The following is a 26,466-nucleotide window of genomic DNA, read 5'->3' on the forward strand; positions in this document are numbered from 1 at the left end:
AATAGTGAAACTGAACTGGGGGAAATATTTTGCTAGATGGGGATCAATTTATTAAAGACATCTGATACAAATTTACTACGCCTTCCGTGCTAACACCTGCTAAGACCCTCCTGGCGCCCCTATAGTTGAACACCTTAGTATTCTAGGCCTAGTACCAGAATTCCATATTGGGAAACCTCACTTCTATCACAGACGAGTAGCACATTCTGCTTTCATAAATTCTCCAAATGGAGTGGATGAGCAGTGATGTTTTATTGTTTGTACCTTGTTTTTTTTGTTTTTTGCTGTTGCTAACAGCACTGTTTAGGCAGATAATCTGTTAGGTACCGATTCACGTGGCACTTTTTTGAGCCAGGAAATGCCCCAAAGCTCTGTTTTTGTAAATCCATTAAAAATCAATAAAGAGAATAAAAAAAAAGACAAATAGACTGTTAACTTTGCATGGAAAGTTGCAGTTTACAAGTGGATTTGCTCCAGAGCTTAGTGAATGTGGTGAAATTTAATTTTGCAAAGAATAACCCAATCATGTGAATGAATAATTTGGAAACTAAATTTTTGCTTGCATGTGATTGGATTACTTCATTCACTGAGCACTAAGGCAAATTTCCTTGCAACGTGCGACTTCCCTTGCAATATGAACAGCCTATTTGCCTTTACTAAATCAACCTCATTGTGTCTGCTATTGTTATTCTTCTTAAGAAAATACCAATTTACCTTGCTGTCTCTGGAAATATGTCAATTACACTTGCTGCAGGTCAGCGCCTCAGAAATATTGTAAAATGATTGGATTGGCAAGCAATGGTAGATCCGCTGAAAATTGTGTTCTCTTGAAAAAAATTAATTAGACTAAGTTATCATAAATAGCTGAAAGTTGACCACCCCCCACTCCCACCCCCTTACTTTGGTAACCCAATGCCTGACTGCAGTGCTCCCTATGTTGAAATCTCGCCTTTTGAACCAACATAGATTATATAAGCTTCAATTTTACTTGATGTTGTTTATTTTGATGTTGGATAATACATTTATCTACTCAATTTATTTGTTGATTTATTGTGTTACTGTTGTTTCGTCTATGGGTGCTTTAGCACCATGTTTTCAATGTCTTGATTACTTCAAGATAATTTACTGCACATCGAATGTATTGTTACTGTAACAAAATTTTTTTTTAATTGAACTGTAAATAGTTGAAACCTTTCTATTACATACATTTAATACTATGTAGCATTTTCATAGCAGCATTTTTTAGACATAAATGTTAAGCATTATATTTCTGATATAAGCTCAACTTATAGACAGAATATGCTTCATCTTTCTATAGTTTTTGCTGCAGCAACATTAGGTTGTTTAATAGAGGAAAGGGCAGTTTGCAATGGACTACTTTCACCAATATGATTCAAGTAAGCTTAACTGCACCATTAATATTATGAACATTCTTTACACCTCTTAACTCAGTACCTTCCTAATCTACATTAATATTGATAGTTTCAGATTCATTTCTAGATGCATTTAATTGATAAAATTAGCTATATATTTAAAACTACATAATACATTTGCTGTATATCTAACTTACTTAAAGAACAATGTTATAACAATAAATAATTTTTTTTTTTATATATTTAAAAAAATATTATTTTTGCCTTTATATGCATAGCGTATAACAAGCACACAAAACACTAGCTGGAAAGGCTATTATATATAATGTAAATAATCTGTAAGCAGTTTAACTGCAATACTTGTATTTGACCTCTTGGTGTCAGTATAGGACTGTATCATTTCTAATCCATCTGATTGACAAAATAACTTGAATTTTACTACAGTCTAACAGTGCAGAAGAAAAGAAAGCACTGCAATATTTCCACTGTGCATGCTGATGCTTGGATGCTTCTGGACATCTTCGAAAATCGATTGCATTTTAATGTTTATTCTTGCTTGATTCCTTTATTAATGAGAAGCAAAAGCTAATGGTTTCCCATTTACAATGAATAGTACCAGAAGACAGGGAACAATGGGTGCAAAGCTATGGCAAGTATGTGGTTTTCTTTTATTTCTCTTTAACATTACATCTGGTCAGTTACAGTACTCTGTACAAGAAGAACTGAAGAAAGGATCAGTTGTTGCAAATGTGGCAAAAGACCTTGGGTTGGATGTTAAGGGATTGACACTCAGAAAATTCCAAATCATTCATAAAGCAAAGAAACAGTATTTTGGTATTAATTTGGAAAATGGTAACTTATTTGTGGCAGAGAGAATTGACAGAGAAACATTATGCGGAGCTAAACAGAGCTGTTTTTTAAACCTTGAAGCCGTCATTGAAAATCCTCTAAACTTTTACACAATCAGCATTGAAATTCAGGATGTTAACGATAATTCACCTACCTTTTCTAAAAAACATTTTGATATAGAAATTAGTGAAGTTACTTTACCAGGGACACACTTTTCTCTAGGCAATGCACAGGATCCAGATCTCGGCATTAATTCTGTACAAAGCTATACTCTTGCTGGAAATGAACATTTTAGTCTTGGGGAAAGAACCACAAAGGATGGCATTAAATACCCAGAAATTATACTAGAAAAGTCTCTGGACAGAGAACAGCAAAGTTCCTATGAGTTAATTTTGACTGCTAAAGATGGAGGAAAGCCTCCTAAACTTGGTACAGCCGTAGTTAAGATTGTTGTACAAGATTTTAATGATAACTTTCCTGTGTTCGCACAAGACACATATCATGTAAGATTGCCTGAAAATGTACCCATTGGTTTCCTAGTAATTTGTTTAAATGCAACTGATGAGGATGAAGGCTCAAATGCGCAAGTATCATATTCTCTTAGTCACATTTCTGAAAATGCTCACCAATTGTTTACCATTGATTCAATAAATGGTGATATAAGGACAATTGGAAATTTGGACTATGAACTCTCAGATAATTATGAAATGACCGTAGAAGCTAAAGATGGTGGTGGTCATTTTACACATTGTAAAGTAGCAGTTCAAGTGATTGATGTGAATGACAACATCCCAGAAATTACACTAACATCCCTTTTTGCAACAATTCCAGAGGATTCATCAACTGGTACAGTGATAGCAGTAATTAATGTTCATGATTTAGATTCCAGCATGAATGCTGAGATTGTTTGTCAGATTTCAAACACCTTGCCCTTTCAACTTATACCATCTTCAAGTAGTTATTACAAGCTTGTAACAGCAACCAACTTGGACCGAGAAATATTTTTTGCGTACAATATTACTATTAACTGTGTGGACAATGGCTCACCATCACTTTCAAGTAATAAAACCATTAGATTAACTATATCAGATATTAATGACAACCCTCCTGTTTTTGAGAAAACAAACTACATTGTCTATATTACAGAAAATAATCAACCAGGGACTTCAGTGCACAAGGTCCATGCTGAAGATCTGGATTGTGATGACAATGGCAAAATCACTTACAGCATTTTAAACAGCAATGTAGAAGAAATTCCAGTATCTTCATATGTTTCCATGAACTCAATAACTGGAGTTCTATATGCTCAGAGATCATTTGACTTTGAACAGTTACGGGAATTCCAGTTCCAGGTGATTGCCAAAGACAGTGGATCTCCTCCTCTAAGCAGTAATGCCACAGTGAGGATTTGTATTATTGATAAGAATGATAATGCTCCAAAGATTCTCTATCCATCACCGGACAATGAGGAATCTGCAATATTTGAATTTATACCTCATTATGCTGAGAAAGGTTATTTGGTAACCAAAGTAATTGCTATAGATGCTGACTCTGGACACAATGCCTGGCTCTCTTACCACTTCCTACAAGCACCCGACTCATCAGTATTTCATATTGACCAAATAACTGGTGAAATTAGGATAAGAAGAGATCTTCAAGCCATAGACTCTTTAAGACAAAAGATTATGGTTTTAGTGAAGGACAATGGAGTTCCAGCACTGTCTTCTACAGTCACTTTCAATTTGGTTGTAGCTGAAAATTTTCAGCAAGCCGTTCCAGAAATCAAACGACAACCCAATATTTCAGATGCTTCATCTAATGTAACATTCTTCCTGGTAATAGCCATAGCTCTAATTTCTCTTTTATTTATTGTGACTGTGCTGATTGTAATTATTGTTAAATGCAAAAAAACAAGTTCAGCAATAAACTTGGGAGAGTTTAGCAGAAATGTTTACCCTCAGTTCACCCTGGGATGTCCCTCTGAGATTAGTGATGCAAGTTTACCTTTTCCATTCTCGTACGATGTGTGTGTGACTCTTGACTCAAAGCAGAATGAAATTGCTTATATGAAGCCAGTCCAGAATGTCCCCACAGACAATCTTATTGATACAGATGACTCAGCTCCTGCCAGTGGTACTACAGGCCAAGCTTTGAAAATCAGCAATGATGTTCAGGTATGTCACTTTTACATACCCAGTTATTTTTATTTAGTGAAAAGTATATGGCTTTTCTGACAGTTATGTTTTAGATATGTTTTAAAGTATTTTTTTCAAACTTCCTTTTTTCTATGCTTGTGCAATCTTTGTTTTACACATAAACCTAATAATTGAATACTCATTCAACCTCCTTACATCTGTCTGGTGTAAGTAAATGTCTAGAAGGTGTCCTTATATCCTGTATATGCTGTTTTATGTGTATGAACATGCCTGGTGTACACACTGAGCTGTTTGCAACATGATTGCTGTGATGACCAATCACAGTGATCACCAATATATACAGTACAGTGTAGCACTGTTTACATTGATGAGTACTCTGTTGTGAGGGGAAGGGGTAAACTGAGGATTTATTGAGCAGATATATTCATTAAATCCTCCAGCTGCACTGAAAGATTAAGGGGCCAATGAACACCAATGATGTAGGATTTGTAAGGGGAATTTAAGCTGTCAGTGTCCACCAATGTTTTGGGATTGTTTCAAGGGGGGGGATTAAAGTGCTGCTAAACACCACAAATAGGGGCTAGGGGTTTAAAATGCCACTGACCAGATATGCATATGCAGATAAGGGGTGCTTTTAAATCAAAACAAACACTGCAGTTTTGGCCAACGTTGCATAATTCCCTTGCAATAGGTGTAGGCCTGACTTCAAAGCTCCAAGAGATTGCATCTCTTCATCCTGCCTTGTTGCTATGACATTGCTAAAGCATACCTAGCTGTCAATGTTCACACTCACCATCACAGGAGTTAGCTATAAAAGCCTTGAGCTCAGAGCCACTGCATCAAGGAATAGAAAGGGCATGTGAGGGGTGTGAATCAGAGACAGAGCTTTTTTTTTCTCTGTTGGTAGAGGTGAACAGTAACAACAGGAAAGAAATGGAAAGAGAGAAAATATAAGGGACATAAAATATTTTTGGGAGGATGAATGTGAATGTATGATTGTGACTCAGTAAATGGAGGGTATATGATGTAGGAAGTCTTCTTTTAAAAGGCAATGCGATTTATGAACATTGAATAAGATTTGCATATTGAATAGAAATAGATGTATAATGTGATAGAATCTTGTTTTTAATGTATAATTTTTGTATATGAGAAAAAGATCAATAAAAATAAATTGAAACAGTAACAACTGGGCATGTCTTAGCAATGTCCCAGCAACAAGGCAGGATTTAACTTCTGGAAGTTTTTCAGTCATCATAAGGTATGTAAATGGCCTACACCAATGGCAAGGCCATTATGCAACTTTGGTCACAGCTCACAGTTTGTTTTATTTAATAACATCCCTTATCTGCTGCATAGGCAGTTCTTTGGTAAATGTGAACTATGCCTTTAAGCTAGGCTTGGTAGTTTCTTGATTATTGTGTTGTATATATACATAAAAGGCACAATAACAAATAGGTAATAAAAATAATACATGCAGAATTCAAAAGGCTAAAGCAAAATAAAATAAAAAAGTATATAGTAAATCTAGACAAAAAAGAAAAGAAAAGGGCATATATATGTGTATTTACTCAAAAACATTGTGTACCCAATATGAGTAGTGTTACTCTAGTCAGAAAATACTGCATATACACAAAAACAGGTTATCCTTATCAAGACTGTAAGGAACCAGAGGACCAAATGAGCATAAATTGAAAAATATAGTAATTTATTAATGAATAAAAAATATATATCATAAAACTCCACGATAGTAGAAAATGAATAAAGATACTTGAAATTTGACAATAAATAACAATCAGAAACACCAGCATCACAAAGTGTCTCTGAGTGTGGCCACTAAACAATACAAGGCACAAGACAAGACACACAACAATGAGGGACAAATAAACAATCGTCCGGATGCCAAAAATCTATATATGGATGTGCATGTCACGACAATTGTTGTATGCAGTGTTACTATCAATAGTGTGATAAGACATGGGCATCCATATAGAGGTCCCTGGAAGGCTTGAGCCCTAAACAAGAGGGAAAGGATGGGAAGGGTGAAGGGAAGGGGGAGAAGGAAGGAAAGGAACAAACTAAGCCGGGGGTCGCGTAACTAGTTAGCATGGAAGAGTCTCGTTCGTTATCAGAATTAACCAAATTGCTCCACCAACTAAGAACAGCCATGAAAAAGTGGGAATACAATTGGATTTGTTTGTATGTCTATGCCTAGATTAATTGACAGGCTTATCTGTGAGTAATTTGTGATTGGGTACTTCATTAGCAATTGATAGACCTCTATTGATAACCGATTTCATATATCCCCTTTCCTCAAGCCTAGCAGACATACATGCAGCTTCCTGGACAAAATCTGATTGTCTGCTGCATGGTCTTTTAAAGGGGTTGTAAAGGTACATTTGTTTCCCCTAAATAGCTCCCTTTACCTTAGTGCAGTCCTCCTTCACTTACCTCATCCTTCGATTTTGCTTTTAAATGTCCTTATTTCTTCTGAGAAATCCTCACTTCCTGATCTTCTGTCTGTAACTACACACCGTAATGCAAGGCTTTCTTTATATGGGGGCTCCCACCATCTGTGAACAGGAACTAATGTTTTTCTGTACAGCCTGTTATGAGAAGGTAGCCATTGAGAAGAAATTATGAACCACTTAGTCATCATATAAAGAGCAATTGTATAAGATCTATTTCCCATTACTTTGTGAGGGTGTGTCTGTGAGCCATCTTTTCATCATATACTCTTCAATTAGATGTTATCAAAGATACCAAAGCATGCAGATTGGAGAAAGGACTTCTCTGCACCACACCAATTTATGGCCCATAATATTTGTTTTTATCAATCATTTATATGAATTGTAGATGTGGGCCCTGTCAGAAGGTTGTTCTATTAGGCCCCTTTCACACGGGGCAGTGGAGATGCAGTGACGGTATAGCGGTGCAAATTTTAGCGCTGCTATACCGTCGTATTTCCTGCGATATTCGGCTGCTAGCGGTGCAGTTTTAACCCCCGCTAGCGGCCGAAAAAGGATTAATACTGCCGGCAATGCGCCTCTGTAGAGGCGCATTGCCGGCAGTATTACTGCGGTTTCCTATTGATTTCAATGGGAAGGAGCGGTATAGGAGCGGTAAACACCCCGCTCCTAAACCGCTACAAAGATGCGGCTAGCAGGACTTTTGGAGCGGTCCTGCTAGCGCAACGCTTCAGTGTGAAAGCATTCGGACTTTCACATTGAAGCCTGCAGGGCACGATTTTTTTAAAGGCGGTATAGCAGCGCTATTTTTAGCGCTGAACCACCTGAAAAACGTGTCAGTGTGAAAGGGGCCTAAGGTTGATATTAGTGTCTCAGTAACTGGTTATTCAACCATCCAGAGTGTTTTTATTCATGTGATGTCTATTTTGTATATATGAACAAATATTTTATGGGATCCAAGTTCCAGCTTTATTAAATTGTTGGTTGTTGTATTAGGAATTGGCTCTGTAGAAGTCCAGTGGATAGGTCTTACTTTTGATGTGTACAATTTTGATATACCAGACAGTATTTGTTTACTGCTTTAGAAAGTTATGAGAAATCATTGAGAGTTGGCAAGGTGCTTGAGTCTAGTTTGCTGGTTTTCTGTTTTATATTTGCCAACATTTTCTATTTTGATTATGCTTCTGAAAGTGGCACACACATTTACCTGTAATACAAACTTCCTTCTATTCCTTTGAAAGTTCAGTTACTTTGTTCTACTGGGCTGGTTATGTTTAGGTTTTGAGCTTTTGCAAACCTTCACTGTTTACAGATTTAAAAAAAAATACTTCATCATAAAGCAACAGCTTTATAAATACATTGTGAAGCAATTGGTAAGGTTAGAATGTAATTTTGAAAAATATGATTGCAATTTGACAAATTGAAATGTTGCACAGTACTGTTTGAACCATAAACAAATTCAATAACTTGCTTGAAGTGTCAAATACCCTACAGTAATTTTTCAGTAATTCTTTCAAACCATAATTTTCTTAAAACATAAAGCATCTGCATCTCTCACTGTCATCTGTCATTGTCAAATCCAAAACGAATGGAATTTATGCTGTCCTTACATTAGTAGGTAGAGCCATGAAATAATTCCTTTACACCCCTTATCAACTTTGAATGTGGAATCAATGGTTTACATGTAAAATACAGCCTAGTCATCATCAGAGCAGTGTATAGAAATCATGGCTTCTATAGAGTAGGTCTGGGGGACCAACAATGGCTCTGCTGTGATTCACACTGATTCAGTGAAGGGTTTTTTGGTTCCTTGTTGCCTAGCTTAGAGTAACCTGTGTGGTTATGCTCTTTCATTAAAAATGTAAGGGATATACTGTATATTTTTTTATTGTAATATATATATACTGTATATATATATATATATATATATATATATATATATATATATATATATATATATTTGAACTAAATATTATGTTGCATTTATGAGACCAAGTTAAAGCAGGATTGTTGAAAGTTTATAATTAGAATGGTAGCATTAATTGAGAAACAATAGATACAAATATTTTTATTCAGGCATGATATCTAGTGCATCTAGTGCATATTATGCCATATAAAAAAAACCAACATGATTCAAAAGCGCGAATTTCCATTTAATATGTGAGATGTAAATGTTTAAATTGTAATCCTTCAAATTCATTTTTTCTACATTTATCATAGGGCTAATATGGCATACCATTGTTCTATTACTAGAGCAATGTTTTTGATGCAATGGTCATTGATTATGTATTACATAGTGATGCATATTGTGAAAATTTGCATTATTCTTTTTTTTTTTAAACAGAACGTTCTACACGTACACGCCCAGAGGCGATTCAGTTCGCATGTGTTGCGCTATATAAGTTTCTCACTCACTCACTCACTCACTCACACATTGAACTCAAAGTACAGTACAGGTCTCAAATATCAGTCTACTACAGTTCTTGAGTATAAGTAATGAGTCTATCACAATCAATATTATTTACTATACTGAATTATCACTTAGGTAAACATGGGGATGTCTTAGGTTTATCTGTCAATGTTTCCCAGGACTTAAGCCCTGTACACACGGCCCGGATTCTCATCAGTAAAAAAAAAATGTTTTTCCTGACGAGATTCCTGGCAAGATTCTCTTGCCGGCCGAGTTTACACACGTACGATTCAAAAGAATCACAGTTCTTTTGAATGGCATGAACGACGTGACGTCATCGATTACGACGAGCATGCGCTCGTCACATTCGATGCCATCGCCGCCATCTTGCTTCACCCTACCTATGCCTTGGAAGCTACCATGCATGAGTCAAAGTCATTTTGAGCATGTGCAGGTTTCCACGTAAACAGGTAAGTATACTGACGCTCGGGTTTCTCGACATGAGAATCACGACGAGAAAATAGAGAACAGGTTCTCTATTTTTCTCGTCTAGATTCTGGGCAGTTTTCTTGACGAGAAATCTCAAAGCCTTGTACACACGCACGGTTTACTCGGCAAGAAGGCTCTGCCAGCAGTTTTCTTGCTGTTTCTTGCCAAGAAAACTGTGCGTGTGTATGAGGCTTAAGAGAAGATAGCATATTTCAGAGAATTCATGGCCAGCAGGCATATACAAACAAAGATATGGTTACATTTTTAAAAGGAGATATTGCCTCAATTAAAAATATTTATTCTATATCATAAATAGAAAGTCCAATGTGTGAATCTCTATTAGGTAAGATTCAAGCATAAACCACATGGGCTAATGTAAGTCCTGTTGATCAATGAAGTTCAAACAAGAAGTGCAATAAATCTGATCATAATGTTGATGTAGAAAAAACCACCACTGACAGAGATCACCATAAGGGATGTAGGCTTACCAGATGGCAAGCATAACCAGCTTGCGGCTGTAAACCCCAGCCCGGCCTTTGTAAAGGGACTGCTGCATACACCGATAAACCGATACACTATAGATCCTTAGTTCGTGGATTATAACAAGATGCATAGATCCTGGCTGTGCAGGATCTATGCATCTTGTTATAATCCATGAACTAAGGATTTATAGTGTATCGGTGTATCGGTGTATGCAGCAGTCCCTTTACAAAGGCCCGGGCTGGGGTTTACAGCCGCAAGCTGGTTATGCTTGCCATCTGGTAAGCCTACATCCCTTATGGTGATCTCTGTCGGTGGTGTTTTTTTCTACATCAACATTATGATCAGATTTATTGCACTTCTTGTTTGAACTTCATTGATCAACAGGAATTACATTAGCCCTTGTGGTTTATGCTTGAATTCTTACCTAATAGAGATTCACACATTGGACTTTCTATTTATGGTTTTCACTTATTTTATATTTACTTAGCGCAACTATATTTCTTTCTTGTATTATTGGTGTGTATATCACTTTTTAGTTGCAGCTTATATTTTAGGGTCATTTAGCACAGTAACTTTTTTTTGCATTTATTCTATATACTCTTGTTTATATCCTTGAGGTATCAAGGATAGAGACAGAGACACTTCTGAGGTTCTTTCTTCTTTTGTCTAAAGTTGTGGTTCAGATATCTCCTCTTTTTTATTAATTTAATTTAACACTAATTACTTATCCATAACTTTATATGCTCTATTATATTATTAACCATTTTAGTCATTCTAATTTATGTTAAGTATACATCTAAAACTTTTGTATTGATCATTTTGACCCTTGTTGAATTTTCCAAATATGATGACTGTTAAAACAAAACTATTGAGTTTTGGATCCATTTAATTCTACATTTATATGTTGCCAACTATATTTGTTATATCTTTTTAAAACATTTAAAAAATATATATATTTTAGGAATAAGCAGTTGATTGGAGATACACTACTTTTAGGCTGTCTCTTTAATTGGAACTCCAAAGGCAAGTAGACATAAGGGCAATAATACGTTTTATTTGATTCATTCAGATGTTTGTAAATCTGACCTTGTGTTTTTTAGCTATATATTACTAACTTATTAAACATAAAAAGAGTTTCCATCAAACTTAAATTTGTTGCATTATTTCATATTTGCCTGACAAAAATTATAACATTAGAAAGTAAATAAACTTGCTTTTCATTGATTCAAGTGTAATCATTCTATTTCTAAATACAGTAGAGTATCAGCAAATTGAAAACATTCCACAATCATATAATTTCAGAAAAACAAATATTAGTCCTAGAAATTTTGAGCACTAGCAATGTTTTTGAGAATAAGATTTTTTTTTGAATTCAATAGTTTATTTATTTCAGCAAAATGAAAAGACAATCAATACAACAGTGCATTAAGTCATAGGAGGAACAGTGTCCCATTGTGGAACATGTTCTTACGATATATCAAGATACAGCAGTAGTTGGTATATTAATAAATCATGTAAGTAAGTACCGTAATGGTAGCAAACAAGGAATATTTGAACTTAACCGTCAACAGGAACAAGAGTTGGTATTCGCTAAACAGAGCATGGCGCCCTCACCAGGGGGTGACGGCTCGCTAGGGTTCGGTAGATTAGAGATCCTGTACTCCACCCGCGCCCCTTATGGGAACTAACTGCGCAGAGTGGGGCACTGGCTCTCCTCCATAGGGACAGGGATAATCAATACTGTAAATACATGCTCATACCACTGGAAATTCCTTACTATTGGTGAACCAGACCGACCAGGGAGACCACAGCGCTGTAACGTTTGCTAGGCGTCCTAATGATGATGCCAGTAGCTGTTCATGAGAGCAGTGTAAGTTGGTCAGATCGATCACTTCAGTGATCTTCGGGGGAAGGTCGTCCTTCCATTTCCTCGTTATTGACAGGCGAGCTGCCATAAGGATGTTGAGCACTACGTGGCGTAGTGCATTCGGGATCAGTTCTATCCTTAGGGAAAGTATTGCCAGTGCTGGATCTGGTGCAATTCTGGAGCCCGTTATTGCGGAAATTACATCGAACACATGACCCCAGTATTGTCGAAGCTTGGGACATCCCCAGAGTATGTGGAGGAGGTCCCCGCTCCAGCCACAGTTTCGCCAGCAGGAGTCGGGGGTTTGGGCCTTGAATTTGGATAAAACTGCTGGTGTGTAGTACCAGCGGAGTGTGATTTTTACAGACAGTTCCCATAGGTTGGTGCAGTTGGAGGCCCTTTGTGTTAGTTTGCATGCCGTGTGCCATTGAAGGGGTGAGTAGGATCTATGTAGATCCCTTTCCCATTGGTCATGGGATGGAGTTTTAACAAAACTGCGTTTGTCTTGAAGGATGTTGTAGAAGAGGGATGCCCTTTTTTGGCTGGGATTTAGCTGTGAGATAAACCCAAACACATGAGTTAATGGTGTGTGTATGTGCCGGTGTTGTCCCTAGGCAGTGTTGAACTTGTAGGTATTGAAAGTTAGGCCCCGTACACACGGCCGAGGAACTCGACGTGCCAAACACGTCGAGTTCCTCGGCCAGTTCAGCCCTGAAGCCGCCGAGGACCTCGGCGGGCCGAGAGCTCCCATAGAACAACGAGGAAATAGAGAACATGTTCTCTATTTCCTCGCCGAGGTCCTCGTCGGCTTCCTCGGCTGAAAGTGTACACACGACCAGTTTCCTCGGCAGAATTCAGCCAGAAACTTGGTCGGAAGCTGAATTCTGCCGAGGAAACTGGTCGTGTGTACGGGGCCTAAGAGTTTTGGGGAATGTCAAACTCCCTCTGTAACTGTTGGAAAGATTTGATGGTGTTGGTAGGAGAGTATAGGTCTTGGAGGCATTGGATGCCCCTCTCTCGCCACGTTTTAATTGCTAGCGGGGTAATCAGCAGGGATAAAGTATCAATTGGTATTTTCAAAGTGATCGTCGGGTCCGAGTGGTCCCGACGTGCTAGAAGCTGGAGCCACGTTCTTATGGTCACTTTCATGGGCGGTGCCAGGTGGGTCGGGGTCCTATGTTCTAGAAGGGCGGCAAATAGCCACAGGTTCGGTGGGCCCACCGAGCTGTAGACTCGCTCGATCTCGCCCCAGGTGGTCGAAGGGTCTTGTTGAAACCATTCTCTCGCCTGGGCCATGACCGAGGCCGAGAAATAGTCGCGGAAGTCGATGTAGCCGACCCCTCCGGCTAGTCTGTGTTTAATCAACTTTGTGTGGGAACATCTGGATTTTTTCCCCTGCCAGACGAAGCTTGCTAGCATCGCCTGCAGGGATCTAAAGTAGCTGGCCGGGACCGGGATTGTTACGTTTCGAAATAGATAGAGCAGCTGTGGGAGGTGAATCATCTTGAAGGCGGCAAGCCTGCCCCACCAAGACAATTCCACCTTGCCCAGTCTCCCCAGGTCTTGTTGCATCTTATTTCTCAGGGGGATATAGTTATATGAGAAAAGGTCGCGTGTGTTTTTGGTGAGGTAGATTCCTAAATACGGTAGGCATGAGTCTGCCCAGGTGTAAGGGAATTGCTGCTGCAATAGATTGCTCGTCACAGGATCTACTCCTAGGTTGAGGATTTGAGACTTAGTGGCATTGGCTTTGTATAATGAGACCTCCCCGTACCAATGTAGTACTTTTTGGATCTCTGACAGGGATCGGGAAGGGTCGGTGATCATCAGGATCACGTCATCCGCGAACATGCTTATTTTATGGGTGCGGGTTCCTATAGTGATTCCGGATATGGCCGGGTTGGTGCGGATGTGTTCCGCTAGAGGTTCCATCATAAGGTTGAACACTAGTGGCGACAAGGGGCACCCTTGCCTTGTGCCATTTGATATGTGGAATGGCTTGGAAAGTAGGTTAGCGGAGTAAACTCGCGCTGAGGGATTGGTGTACAAGGCGAGAATGGCCTTGAGTATTTGCCCTTGAAAGCCAAATCTTTCCAATACTGAGGAGAGATAGGACCAGTTGACCCTGTCGAACGCCTTCTCTGCGTCCAATGACAGGAGCAGAGAAGGCGTTCCGGATGAAGTTGTGTGGTGGATCACGTCTATAAGACGTCTTGTGGCGTCGGACGTTTGACGCCCTTTAGTGAAACCTGTTTGATCCGCATGGATCAAGGAGGGGAGGACATCGACTAGCCTGTTTGCTATTAACTTGGCATAAATTTTCAGATCAATATTCAAGAGGGATATTGGTCAGAAGTTTTGAGGGACCGTGGGTTCTTTACCTGGTTTGGGCAGGGTAATGATAAGGGCATCTAGCATTTCGTCAGGAAATTGAGATGAAGTGGCAGCGTGGTTGAACATGTCACATAGGTAGGGAGTTAATGTGGTAGCGAAGGTTTTGAAGTATTCCCCTGTGTATCCGTCGGGCCCCGGGGATTTCGCTGAGGGGAGTTTATCAATTACAGTTCGTATTTCTAAAGGTGTGAAGGGCTTGTTAAGGTCTGATATTCGTTCCGGAGTAAGGGAAGGGAGGTGTACTTGGTCTAGAAAAGATTCTATGTCGCTTGTCGTGGGGTGAGGTGCGCCCTCACTGTCCTTTAGGTTGTACAATTCACTGTAGTATGAACTGAATGCGTCTGCTATCGCTTGCGGATTGATATGCTTATCTCGGTCTGTCGGGTAGTTGATGTATGCTATTTTAGCTTTAAGCCTATGTCCCTTGATGCATTGGGACATAACCTTACCAGCTTTGTTATTTGAAGCAAAGGAGGTAGCTTTCAGCTTCCTGAGCTTCTTTTCGTAACCCTCTAGTAGCAACGTCCTTAGGTCGGTGCGAAGTTTAAACAATTTGGCATGAAGGGTCGGGCTTGGGTTAGTCTTGTTCAGTGTATCTGTGGACATTATCTGGGCTGTTAGGTCGTCTAGTGTTTGCATTCTCCTCTTCTTCCACCTAGCTCCCAACTGAATAAAATAACCCCTCATAAACGATATGTGAGCACACCACAAAACCGCCGGGTCGGACATTGAGCTAGAATTGGTGCTAAAGAATTCTTCCAAGCGGTCAGATAGGAACGATTGGTTGTCGGTGCGTTGGAGCAGCGAATTATTCACTCTCCACACGACTTGGGAGTAGAGTGTTGGTTAGTAATTTGAATGCTCACTGGAGCGTGGTCCGACCAGGTGGCTTCATGGATCTCAGACACACATACATTTTGCAATAGCCATTTGTCAGACAAGAAAAGGTCGATTCGCGAGTAGGTGTTGTGACGCGAGGAGAGGAACGTGTAGTCCCTCTCTGTCGCGTGACAACACCTCCACACGTCATATAGGTCATGCGCGTTCAAAAAGGCAGCCAGGGGTGAAACAAAACGTTTGGGCCCCGCTGAGGAGTCCATGTCATAGTCAGGTACAAGGTTAAAATCGCCACATATAAGAAGATGTCCTTGCTGGATTTTCAGGGTTGCCTTCAGTGCTTTTTTCAGGAAGCCGATCTGTCTAGTGTTCGGGGCGTATATATTCACTATGGTGTATTGAACGTGCTCCACAGTACATACTAATACAATGTAGCGTCCCTCAGGATCCAGGATACTGTCGTGGAGTTGAAATGCCACTGAGTCTCTAATTACAATTAGGACCCCCCGTTGTTTTTTTGTGTAGCTTGCCGAAAAGACATGAGGAAAGGATTTGTGTTGGCATTTGGGGGCAGCGTTCAGGGCGAAGTGCGTTTCCTGGACGCATACTATGTCGCTATCGTGGGCCAGCGCTGTTTTCCATAATGAAGCCCGTTTTACCGGGTGGTTGAGACCGTTCGAGTTCAGGGAGAGAACACGGATGGCCATCTTGGAGTGGAGGTGCGTGCAGGATGAGGTGGAGGTGTGTGCAGGACAAAACTCACCGTTCTGAAGGTATCACAGGCGGTGTATGGTTCTGGGCAGTCGGTTACTGGTAACTTGGTAGCACTGGGAATCTCGGTTGGTCTGGATGCTGTAGAGATTCTAGCGGAGAGAAAATTCAAGCGGTTCTGTTGGGAAAGAGACAGTTAATGAAATATGAACGCTGTGCACAGTTGCAGATGTCCTGGCCTCTGTGCGATTAAGGGCCTAGATGACTCTAGAGCCTGATGCTTCGTTCCCACCACTGTGGGCACCCGACTTGAGACGGGCAACTATCGGCCAGTGAGTGAAAGTAGATAGTCACGTGAAAGGATCAATAAAGAACTATTAAACTCAAACAAAAAAGGTCAGCAGCAATAAACAGGTGTACTGACTCAAATCAGGGGAATGTTCCAACAACTAGTTGACAGTAGGACAGAGAACAGGGGATCGTCGTCGCCTTACAAAGTGAGGTTTGAGGGCTCATTTCCTGCTAGGCTGTGGTTGGTTTGGACGGCGTTTGCCTCTTGGACGATGGTCTGAGAGGGCTTGTTGGTCTGCAGGAGATAGCTCCAAGATGATGCCCCAGGAGTGGAGGAGCTGTAGGCCATCCCGTGGATGAGATACAACATTGGTCGCGCCATTGTGGGTGATCACCAGCGTGGCTGGGTGCCTCCACTTGTAGGATATCTTGTGGTTATTAAGAGCCTTTGTCACTGATTTCATCTGCCTCCTCATGGATAGTGTGAATTGAGATAGGTCTGCATATAGGTGAACGCCATTGAATGGGGCTGGGAGTTCAAGGGTTAATCTGGCTTTCGCTAGCAGTTTCTCTTTGGTTGGGAAGAAATGGATCTTCATAAGCACATCCCTAGGGATGGAGGCCTCCAGGTGTTTAGGTTTGGGGATCCTATGTATGCGGTCAATGATGCTTTCAATTTGCGATACTTCAGGCAGTAGTTTTGCAATCATTTCCCGGGCATAATTGTGCAGGTCAGCAGGCATAACAGACTCGGGGACCCCTCTCATTTTAACGTTATTTCTCCTCGAACGGTCCTCGAGGTCTGCAAGCTTAGCCCTTATCCAATCTGTTTCCTCAGCCTGGTCCCTGCATGCATCTATAAGCTCATTAACAGTGCTAGCACAGTCATCCATTTTACATTCCACTTGTTGTACTCTATCTCCCAGGGTATTCAGTTCTGCTGTGAATCCCCTCCCCATCGTGGAGATATTTAGCATGAGGGAGGATTGCAGGGACAGTAACATGTCCTTTAGAGTGGTGTCCAGGACAGGTTGTCCGGACGTAGGGAAAAGGGCAATGGAGGATGCAGCATCGAGGCCTACCTTCTCCTGCGGCGTGAGTGAAGCCTCCTCTCCTGGGGCCTGTAGTGTGGCGTCCATCCGCATCCGCGTTTTCGCAGGGCTCTGCGTCGATGGAGTGTGAGGTGATCTATCACGGGCTCCGTGCGGCTCGGTGTCCTCCTCCCATGGGACCGGATTCGAGTCCGGGAGGTCTGTGTATGGCGATGAGGTAAACTGCAGGCGCGCGCCGGCGCCATCTTGGTTCCTCCGTCCCCCTGACGGCATGGCGAAAAAATCCGTCAGTTTCCTCGGGTAACGATCCTCCTTTCGCTTCCTAGCCTGCATCGGGTGGATGTCCCGAGGATGGGCTGGCTGGATGGGGCTCTGAGCGGTCTTAAGTGTGCTGGGCAGTCGTTGTTCCCCCGGTTCTCTGTCAGAGCTGCAGGCTTAAGCGTCCATCTTCTCCGCTCGCAAGCCACGCCCCCGAGAATAAGATTTAACAAAATATTTTAAACCTACTTTTAAAAATAACATTACCCTGTTAACTTTTAAAAGATAGAAATTGTGTTAAGGCATCAAATGCTGTTTGAATTTTAGTTAAGAGTTTGAAATTAAATGTAATTCCCATTACACAATTAGTTAATTAATTAATATATCAAGCCAAATCTGATAGCACCTGCCCTTATGTGCCCATCTTACATGGAGTGAATATTTTTAGTAATACATCTAAAATTATATCAGTTTGGTGCAATTATTCATATAGTTGGTAATGTTTAAGAAAATCTGTGTATTGTTTGTTATTATGTGCATATGTACATAAGAACACAATATACTGTATATCTAGCCTCTTTATCTTGCTTTGCATTGCCACACAATGGTTGCAAAGATAATATATATATAGCTGAAAGAGCAATATAAAATACTTAGGCCCGGATTCACGTAGAATCGCATATCTTTGTGCGGGCGTAACGTATTCTATTTACGTTACGCCTCCGCAACTTTTACAGGCAAGTGCCGTATTCTCAAACGAAAGTTGTGGCGGCATAGCGTAAATAGGCCGGCGTAAGCCCGCCTAATTCAAATGTGTTAGATGTGGGCGTGTGATGTAAATTTTATGTGACCCCACGTAAATGACACTTTTTACGAACAGCGCATGCGCTGTCCGTGAAAGTATCCCAGTGCGCATGCTCCAAATTAACCCGCAAGAAGCCAATGCTTTCGACGTGAACGCAAATGACGCCCAGCCCTATTCGCGAACGACTTACGCAAACGGCGTAAAACTTTCAAAATTCGACGCGGGAACGACGTCCATACTTAACATTGGTACGCCTCATGTACGCCTCATATAGCAGAGATATGCAGAGATATATGCAGAGATATGACGGCGTATCTGGAGATACGCCGTCGTATCTCCTTTGAGAATCTGGGCCTTAGTGTGTAAAAAGTGGTGATTATGTTAAAAATTACTTTAAGATAAACATTGGAATTTTAACTAAAACTATCTGCTCATCAGACTTATTCTTTAACTTTGCAAGTTAGCTAATTACATTATGAATTATAATACATGCTGGCCTTATGAAAAAGTAAAATATGGCTGTACAGGGTGGGCCATTTATATGGATACACCTTAATAAAATGGGATTGGTTGGTGATATTAACTTCCTGTTTGTGGCACATTAGTATATGTGAGGGGGGAAACTTTTCAAGATGGGTGGTGACCATGGTGGCCATTTTGAAGTCGGCCATTTTGAATCCAACTTTTGTTTTTTCAATAGGAAGAAGGTCATGTGACACATCAAACTTATTCGGAGTTTCACAAAAAAACAATGGTGTGCTTGGTTTTAACATAACTTAATTCTTTCATTAGTTATTTACAAGTTTCTGACCACTTATAAAATGTGTTCAATGTGCTCTCCAGTGACATGCGGCGAGTGCTACACTGTGGGCTCTTGCTGAATGAAGCTAGGACAGCCACTGATGTTTCTTCATTAGTGACAGATTTCATGCGTCCACATTTTGGCAAATCCAACACTGAACCAGTTTGACGAAACTTAGCAAGCAGTTTTCTAACTGTAGCATGGGAGATGGGTGGTCTCGTATGCTGTCTTGCATTGAAATCTGCTGCAATGACTCGGTTACTGCGTTCACCAGACATCAACACAATTTCTATCCGCTCCGCACGTGTTAACCTCGGCGACATGTCAATGGCTGTAAACAAAGAGAAACTTGTAAATAACTCATGAAAGAATAAAGTTACGAAAAAGAAGAATTAAGTTATGTTAAAACCAAGCACACCATTGTTTTCTTGTGAAATTCCGAATAAGTTTGATGTGTCACATGACCTTCTTCCTATTGAAAAAACAAAAGTTGGATTCAAAATGGCCGACTTCAAAATGGCCGCCATGGTCACCACCCATCTTGAAAAGTTTCCCCCCTCACATATACTAATGTGCCACAAACAGGAAGTTAATATCACCAACCATTCCCATTTTATTAAGGTGTATCCATATAAATGGCCCACCCGGTACAATAGATCCCATATTGTCTATCAATATATGTATCTATATTTCTATTTATGTATCTTACTATATACATACTGTATCCAGTATACAGGTATTCAGATAATAGTGTTCACACATTCAGGACTAATGCTATCACAGGGGGATGATGGGCCACTGGCCATTTACAGGATATGTCGCTGCATAGATTCATGGCCTCACACCTGGAAATGGCAGCTGGAGGGGAAGTGAGTGGGGTCTATTGTCAGAAAACATTGGCATGCCAATTTGACAAAAAATAATACCGTATTTATCGCGGTATAACGTGCTCTGGCATATACCGCGCACCCCCAAAGTGGCCCCCAATCCTGTGGGAAAAAAAGATTTTTTGTTTTTTTGTACTTACAGTTTTGGTGTCTTGCGCGGCGTCCATCTGCGACCTCGTCGGGTCCGGCGTCCTTCTGCGGCTACAGGTGTCCTCTTCGGCGGGTCAGGCGTCCATCTTCGGCGGGTCCGGCGTCCATCTTCGGCGGGTCCGGTGTCCATCTTCGGCGGGTCCGGTGTCCATCTTCGGCGGGTCCGGTGTCCATCTTCGGCGGGACCGGTGTCCATCTTCGGCGGCGTCCTCCCGCTCGTTTCCCGCCATGACTTTGAATACTGCGCCCGCATATAGCGAGCGCAGTACACTCGTGAATCTTCGGGCAGGCTCGGGCGCCTCTCGCACTGACGTCCTGTACGCTCAGGACGTCAGGACGTCAGTACGAGAGGCGCCGAGACTGCCCGAAGATTCACGAGTGTACTGCGCTCGCTATATGCGGGCGCAGTATTCAAACTCGTGGCGGGAAAGCGGGTATCGGCGTATATCGCGCACCCACGATTTTGCCCTGATTTTCAGGGCAAAATAGTGCGCGGTATACGCCGATAAATATGGTAATAGGATCTAAATTTTCAACTTAAATTTCAGAATCCAAATCCATAATTACTTTGTTTTGTAGAGATTCTGTAACATTAGGAAGACAAACTGCTGCAGGAATGAAATGGAGGAACCTGGATGTCCCTGTAGATAATTGCACTAGTTTCCCAAACCTTCTTGTCGTGACTAAATGCTGAGCTTCTCTGACAGATAAGGCTTTGGCACTAAGCCTTGCACCCCCACTCTCCTATAGACCAATCACTGTAATTGGCAACCAATTCAGCACCATAACCTAAACCAAACCACAAACCATCCCCACCAAGACACTTGCTTACTTCAATAAGACAGCTTTAGCTTCCTTCAATGCCAACATTAGTGGCACTGTTTTAAAATTTGTATTTTAAATAAAACATACACTCAAAAAATATTAATGAAAACAAGCACAATATAGTGCTCAGTGTTTTAGTAAAATATAAAAATCAAAGCTTTGTCTAATAAATAGATAGAAAATAAGTAAAACCTCAAAGTTGCTTAAGACATTACGGTACAGAGACTTTAAAAGCACAGCCTATTTACAGCCTATTGATTTAGAGATAACATCAATGTTTTTCCCCAGAATTATCCCTCTCAGTCAGACTTGCACACCAATGCCTAGAATGTGTTACAAAAAAGCACTTGATATGCTGAGTTTGACAGCTCTGAACCCAGAAGTGCGCAGGGCAGAGCATTTGCGTGTAAATCCGGGGTTGGGAATTCAGATTTTTACTTGCTGGTACTGCCGCTGCAGTAGTTACAACAGCAGTAGTAAACGGTTAAATATATATTCAGTATTTAGTTAATTATTCAATATAGCTACTGTATATGCCCAACTACTGTAAATGCCAAAGTAAAATATGAATGTACTAATAATTTAATGATGGTTAGACCCGCCCATATTTAATTTTTAAATGACAAATACTAGGATCAGTTTGAAAGAAAAAATATGCAGATATGGTTAAACTAATAATCTTGATATCAGTTTTGATATGTAGTGTTCTCTATAGGTTCACTGCAAAAAAAAATACCAATATATATATATATATATATATATATATATATATATATATATATATATATATATATATATATATATATATATATATATATATATATATATATATATATATATATTCCTAGCAAAGTGCAATTTCCCTTGCAAAGTGAACAGCCTATTTGCCTTTAGTAAACCAACCTCATTGTTATGTATCTCAGAATAAGCACTGTATATATTGTCAACATGTGGTCATTTGTTATAAGGCCTTCTGCATTTTTGGTTAGCAAAACAAATCTATCAAGACAATTTTTTTTGTAAACTGTATATATTTCCATTAATGTTTAACATTAAAATAACAAACTAATTTCACTTCAATGTTCTGAATACTTACTGTATTTTTTAAAAGTAGCTTGTTTAATTTAGCCTCAACACCTCCTTGTAACCACAAGATGTCACTATTACACTGTAGAATCTTTTATTCACCTTCATGTGGAAGCCACATTATGTTTCAGTCTTTAAATCAGATCCCTCAGTAGGACATACTGCAGAATTTCATTTGTACATCTTGCAATCTGGACTTAACTTGACTTATCTGGACAATTGTCACAGAGTTTTGACTGAACAATAGAGATCTGTCTGCTCATAATGAAGGATTCCAGAAGATACAGAAATATACAGCTTATAGCAGCATGGCAAGTACTTTGGTTTCTTTTATTTCTTATAGATGCTATCCTTGGTCAGTTACAGTACTCAATACCTGAAGAAATGAAGAGAGGTTCTGTGGTTGGTAATATGGCAAACGACTTAGGACTAGATGTTGCAGAATTAACATTAAGAAAGTTTCAGATTATTCCCAAAGTCAAAAAACAGTACTTCAGCGTTAATCTTGAAAATGGAGATTTACTTGTGTATGACTGTATTGACAGAGAAACAGTATGTGGATCTAAACCAAATTGTGTTTTAAACCTTGAGGCTGTAATGGAAAGTCCTCTAAGTTTTTATACTGTCACAATTGAAATCCAAGATGTTAATGACAATGCACCTTCCTTTTCTAAGAAACATTTTGATATAGGGATTAGTGAGCTTACTTCACCTGGGGCGCACTTTGCCTTGGGCAATGCACAGGATCCAGATGTAGGTTCCAACTCTATACAAAGATACCAACTATCTGCTACTGAATACTTTAGCCTTGGAGAAAGGATTACTATGGATGGAATCAAATACCCTGAAATTATTTTAGAAAAAACTTTAGATAGAGAAAAACAAAGTTTGTACGAATTAATTTTAACTGCTATAGATGGTGGAATACCTCCCAAATCTGGAACTGCCTTACTCAGGATTGCAGTTGAAGATGTTAATGACAATTTTCCTGTGTTTTCTCAAGACACGTATCATGTAAGAATACTTGAAAATGCACCCCTTGATTTTCTAGTAATTAATTTAAATGCAACTGATAAAGATGACGGTTCAAATGCTCGAATAACCTATTCATTTAATCACATTCCTAAAAATGCGCGTGAAATATTTAACGTTAGTTCTGTAAGTGGTGATGTGAAACTAATAGGAACTTTGGACTATGAAGCTGCAGAGACTTATGAAATCACAATAGAAGCGAAGGATGGTGGTGGTCATGTCACCCACTGTAAGTTATCAATACAAGTGATTGATGTAAATGATAATGCCCCTGAAATAACAGTTACCTCCTTGTCTCCAGTAATTCCAGAGGATTCGGTCCCTGGTACAGTCATCGCATTAATTAATATTCTTGATTTAGACTCTGGAATAAATGGTGAAGCTGTCTGTCAGATCTCAAATACTTTGCCTTTTCAGTTAATACCCTCATCAAACACCTACTATAAACTTGTAACTGCGGCAAGCATGGATCGGGAGAGAAACTCTTTTTACAATATTTCAATCCTCTGTGTGGATAGCGGATCTCTTCCTCTTTCTAGCAATAAAACTATTCAGGTGAAAATCTCAGATGTGAATGACCATCCACCTGTTTTTGAAACTTCCAACTACATTGTTTACATTGCAGAAAACAATCAACCTGGGACTTCCATACACAATGTGCATGCTTCAGATCACGATAAGGATATGAATGGAAAAATTGCATACAGTATTTTAAATAGCAACATAGAGGAAATTCCAGTGTCTTCATATGTTTCCATGAACTCCATGACAGGGACTCTTTATGCTCAAAGATCATTTGATTATGAACAGTTACGGGAGATTCAATTCCAGGTGATGGCTAAAGATAGTGGATCACCTCCTCTAAGTAGTAATGTCTCAGTAAGGATATGTATCATAGATAAGAATGATAATGTTCCTAAGATTCTCTACCCACCATCAGATGCAGAAGAATCTGCCCTGTTTGAATTTATCCCACACTCAGCTGAGAAGGGTTATCTTGTAACCAAAGTAATTGCAGTAGATGCTGACTCTGGCCACAATGCCTGGCTTTCCTATCACATATTACAAGGTTCTGATCCATCTTTATTTATTCTTAACCAGCAAACTGGTGAACTCAAGATAGGTCGAGACCTTCAAGACATGGCATCCTTAAGGCAAAAAATTGTGGTTTTGGTGAAGGACAATGGATCCCCATCCCTTTCAGCTACTGTCACATTTAATTTGGTTGTGGCTGAAAACTTTCATCAAGTTGTACCAGAAATTAGACGACAACCCAAACCATCAGAATCTTCATACAATGTAACATTTTACTTAGTAATATCTATAGCTCTGATTTCCCTTTTATTCATATTAACAGTGATTGCTACAATAGTTTACAAATGCAGGAAAACAAGTACCCCAACGTTAGGATCTTATAATAGAAATATTTATCCTCAGTTCACCCTGGGATGTCCTTCTGAGATTAGTGATGCAAGCTTGCCTTTTCCATTCTCATACGACATGTGTGTGACTCTTGACTCAAAGCAGAATGAAATTGCTTATTTGAAACCAGCCCAGAATGTCCCTACAGACAATCTCATTGACACTGAGGACTCATCTGCTGTCAATGGTTTCACAAAGCAAGATTTAGCCTTTAATGGCGTGCAGGTATGTTCAACCATATTTTGTTTCCAGTAGTATTCTTTTAGCATGGCAATCTGACCTGGAGTAGTATTTTTTTTGTGTTTTTTATGATTCAGGTCTGGCATATATGAATAACATTTTGAATTACATTTGGTGTATTAATACATTTCTTGTAAATTATTATTTATCTTGTACCTCTACTAGTGATGAAAAAATCTCAAAAGAGTGAAGAGCTAGGATTCACTCCTGTGGACACAAATTCTCTACTAGCCCATCAGTAGTAAACTAATAAATAGTTTCTTTGGAATTTTTGCCTGTACCACATCCTTAAATGTGGGCTCCCTTCTCCTCCACTTCTGCTCAATAGTTTCTAGAACCCTGTTTGGATTGTACACTTATTTATTAACAGAGCATAGCAGTATGAGTTGGAATTGTACTGCCCCCGTGACGTCACTGGACTATTTAGAGTTTTATAAAGCAGTTTGCATGTTGTTATATACCGTATTTTTAAATGTATAGGATGCTCCCGTGTATAAGATGATCCCCACTTTTCCAACCCAAAATTAAGAAATCAATATTTTGAACATAAATAATATATTTATTTTATTTAGTAATTAGGTAACATTTACATACCAGTACTGTGATAATATGCATCACACAGCAATTGAGCATATCACTTTCTTCAGCCTCTGTTACATCACTGCTTTCTTCATCATCACTATTAGTTCTAGACATCAGTTTCTTCAACTTCTATTGTGTCACTGCTGTCTTCTGAGTCACTGTATATATATGTGAGATCATCCACATCCGCATCTGTGCACTGCCTACACACTCTCCACTTCCAACGGGATGTGTTCCAATTGGTTTGTTCAGTATCAGCTAGCATCAGTAACATAAGACTCGTGATTGGAGGAAGCCTGTTTGCAGAGACAAGCTATTGGCAGTTTTGCTCATGATTGGAGGCTAGTGATAGGAGAAAATCTGTTTGCAGTTTTGTAACCACACGGTTCTCTCCTCAGCTTACTTCCATGTATAAGACGGAACTCAATTTTTAGTCTAATGACTTTAGACAAAAGTATCATCTTATACACTGGAAAATGCAGTAGCTACTTTCCACTAGTAGATGAGACAAAAAATATAGTGACACTAAACACCAAGATTTTTTTCTTTTTTTTTTTCTTTTTTTTCTACCTTAGGACAGTGCAACCAGATTTTATAAACACATTAAGTGCTCTTTCACACGGGGCGGATCAGTGATGATCCGCCCCGCGAACCTCCGCTTCCTCAGCGGGGATCGCTCCGTTGATCCCCGCTGAGCCGGCGGATAACAGGGCGGTCCCCGCACACTGTGCAGGGACACATTCCATTGCTTGTTCCTGATAAAATCTTTAGAGATGAAACAAGTTTGGAGGAGCAAAGCATTGTGACAGCTTGCACTAAGATATGGCCTCACACACTCGCTATGACTCTTCATTTATTAAATACTTGTGTGAGAAACTAACATTGGAAAAAAGACACCGTGATTTGCATATGGGTGTGGTTTATTTGAGTTGTATCTGATCTCAATATTGTGTAAATCAAGGGGACTATCACTTTGGTGTGTAAAGACAAGACCCTTTGT

General features: G+C 39.8%; 1 protein-coding gene across 6 annotated transcripts in view; it reads left to right on the forward strand.

The window, feature by feature from the left end:
• The window catches only part of LOC120932487 (protocadherin gamma-C5-like), a 721,441-nt gene that overhangs the window by 111,293 nt on the left and 583,682 nt on the right, over positions 1-26,466 (forward strand). Inside the window, exon 1 of one of the 6 annotated variants that reach the window (XM_040344917.1) lies at positions 1,913-4,396. The exons of 4 other annotated variants lie outside the window; for them this stretch is intronic. In XM_040344917.1, the coding sequence (XP_040200851.1) occupies positions 1,979-4,396 (2,418 nt within the window). In that variant the 5' untranslated portion in view covers positions 1,913-1,978. Of the gene's footprint in view, positions 1-1,912; positions 4,397-22,439; positions 24,870-26,466 lie in introns of those variants that run through there. One more of the 6 variants, XM_040344919.1, reaches the window with a different exon arrangement.

This window comes from Rana temporaria, chromosome 3 (assembly GCF_905171775.1).
Source record: "Rana temporaria chromosome 3, aRanTem1.1, whole genome shotgun sequence".
Taxonomy (NCBI): Eukaryota; Metazoa; Chordata; class Amphibia; order Anura; family Ranidae; genus Rana; species Rana temporaria.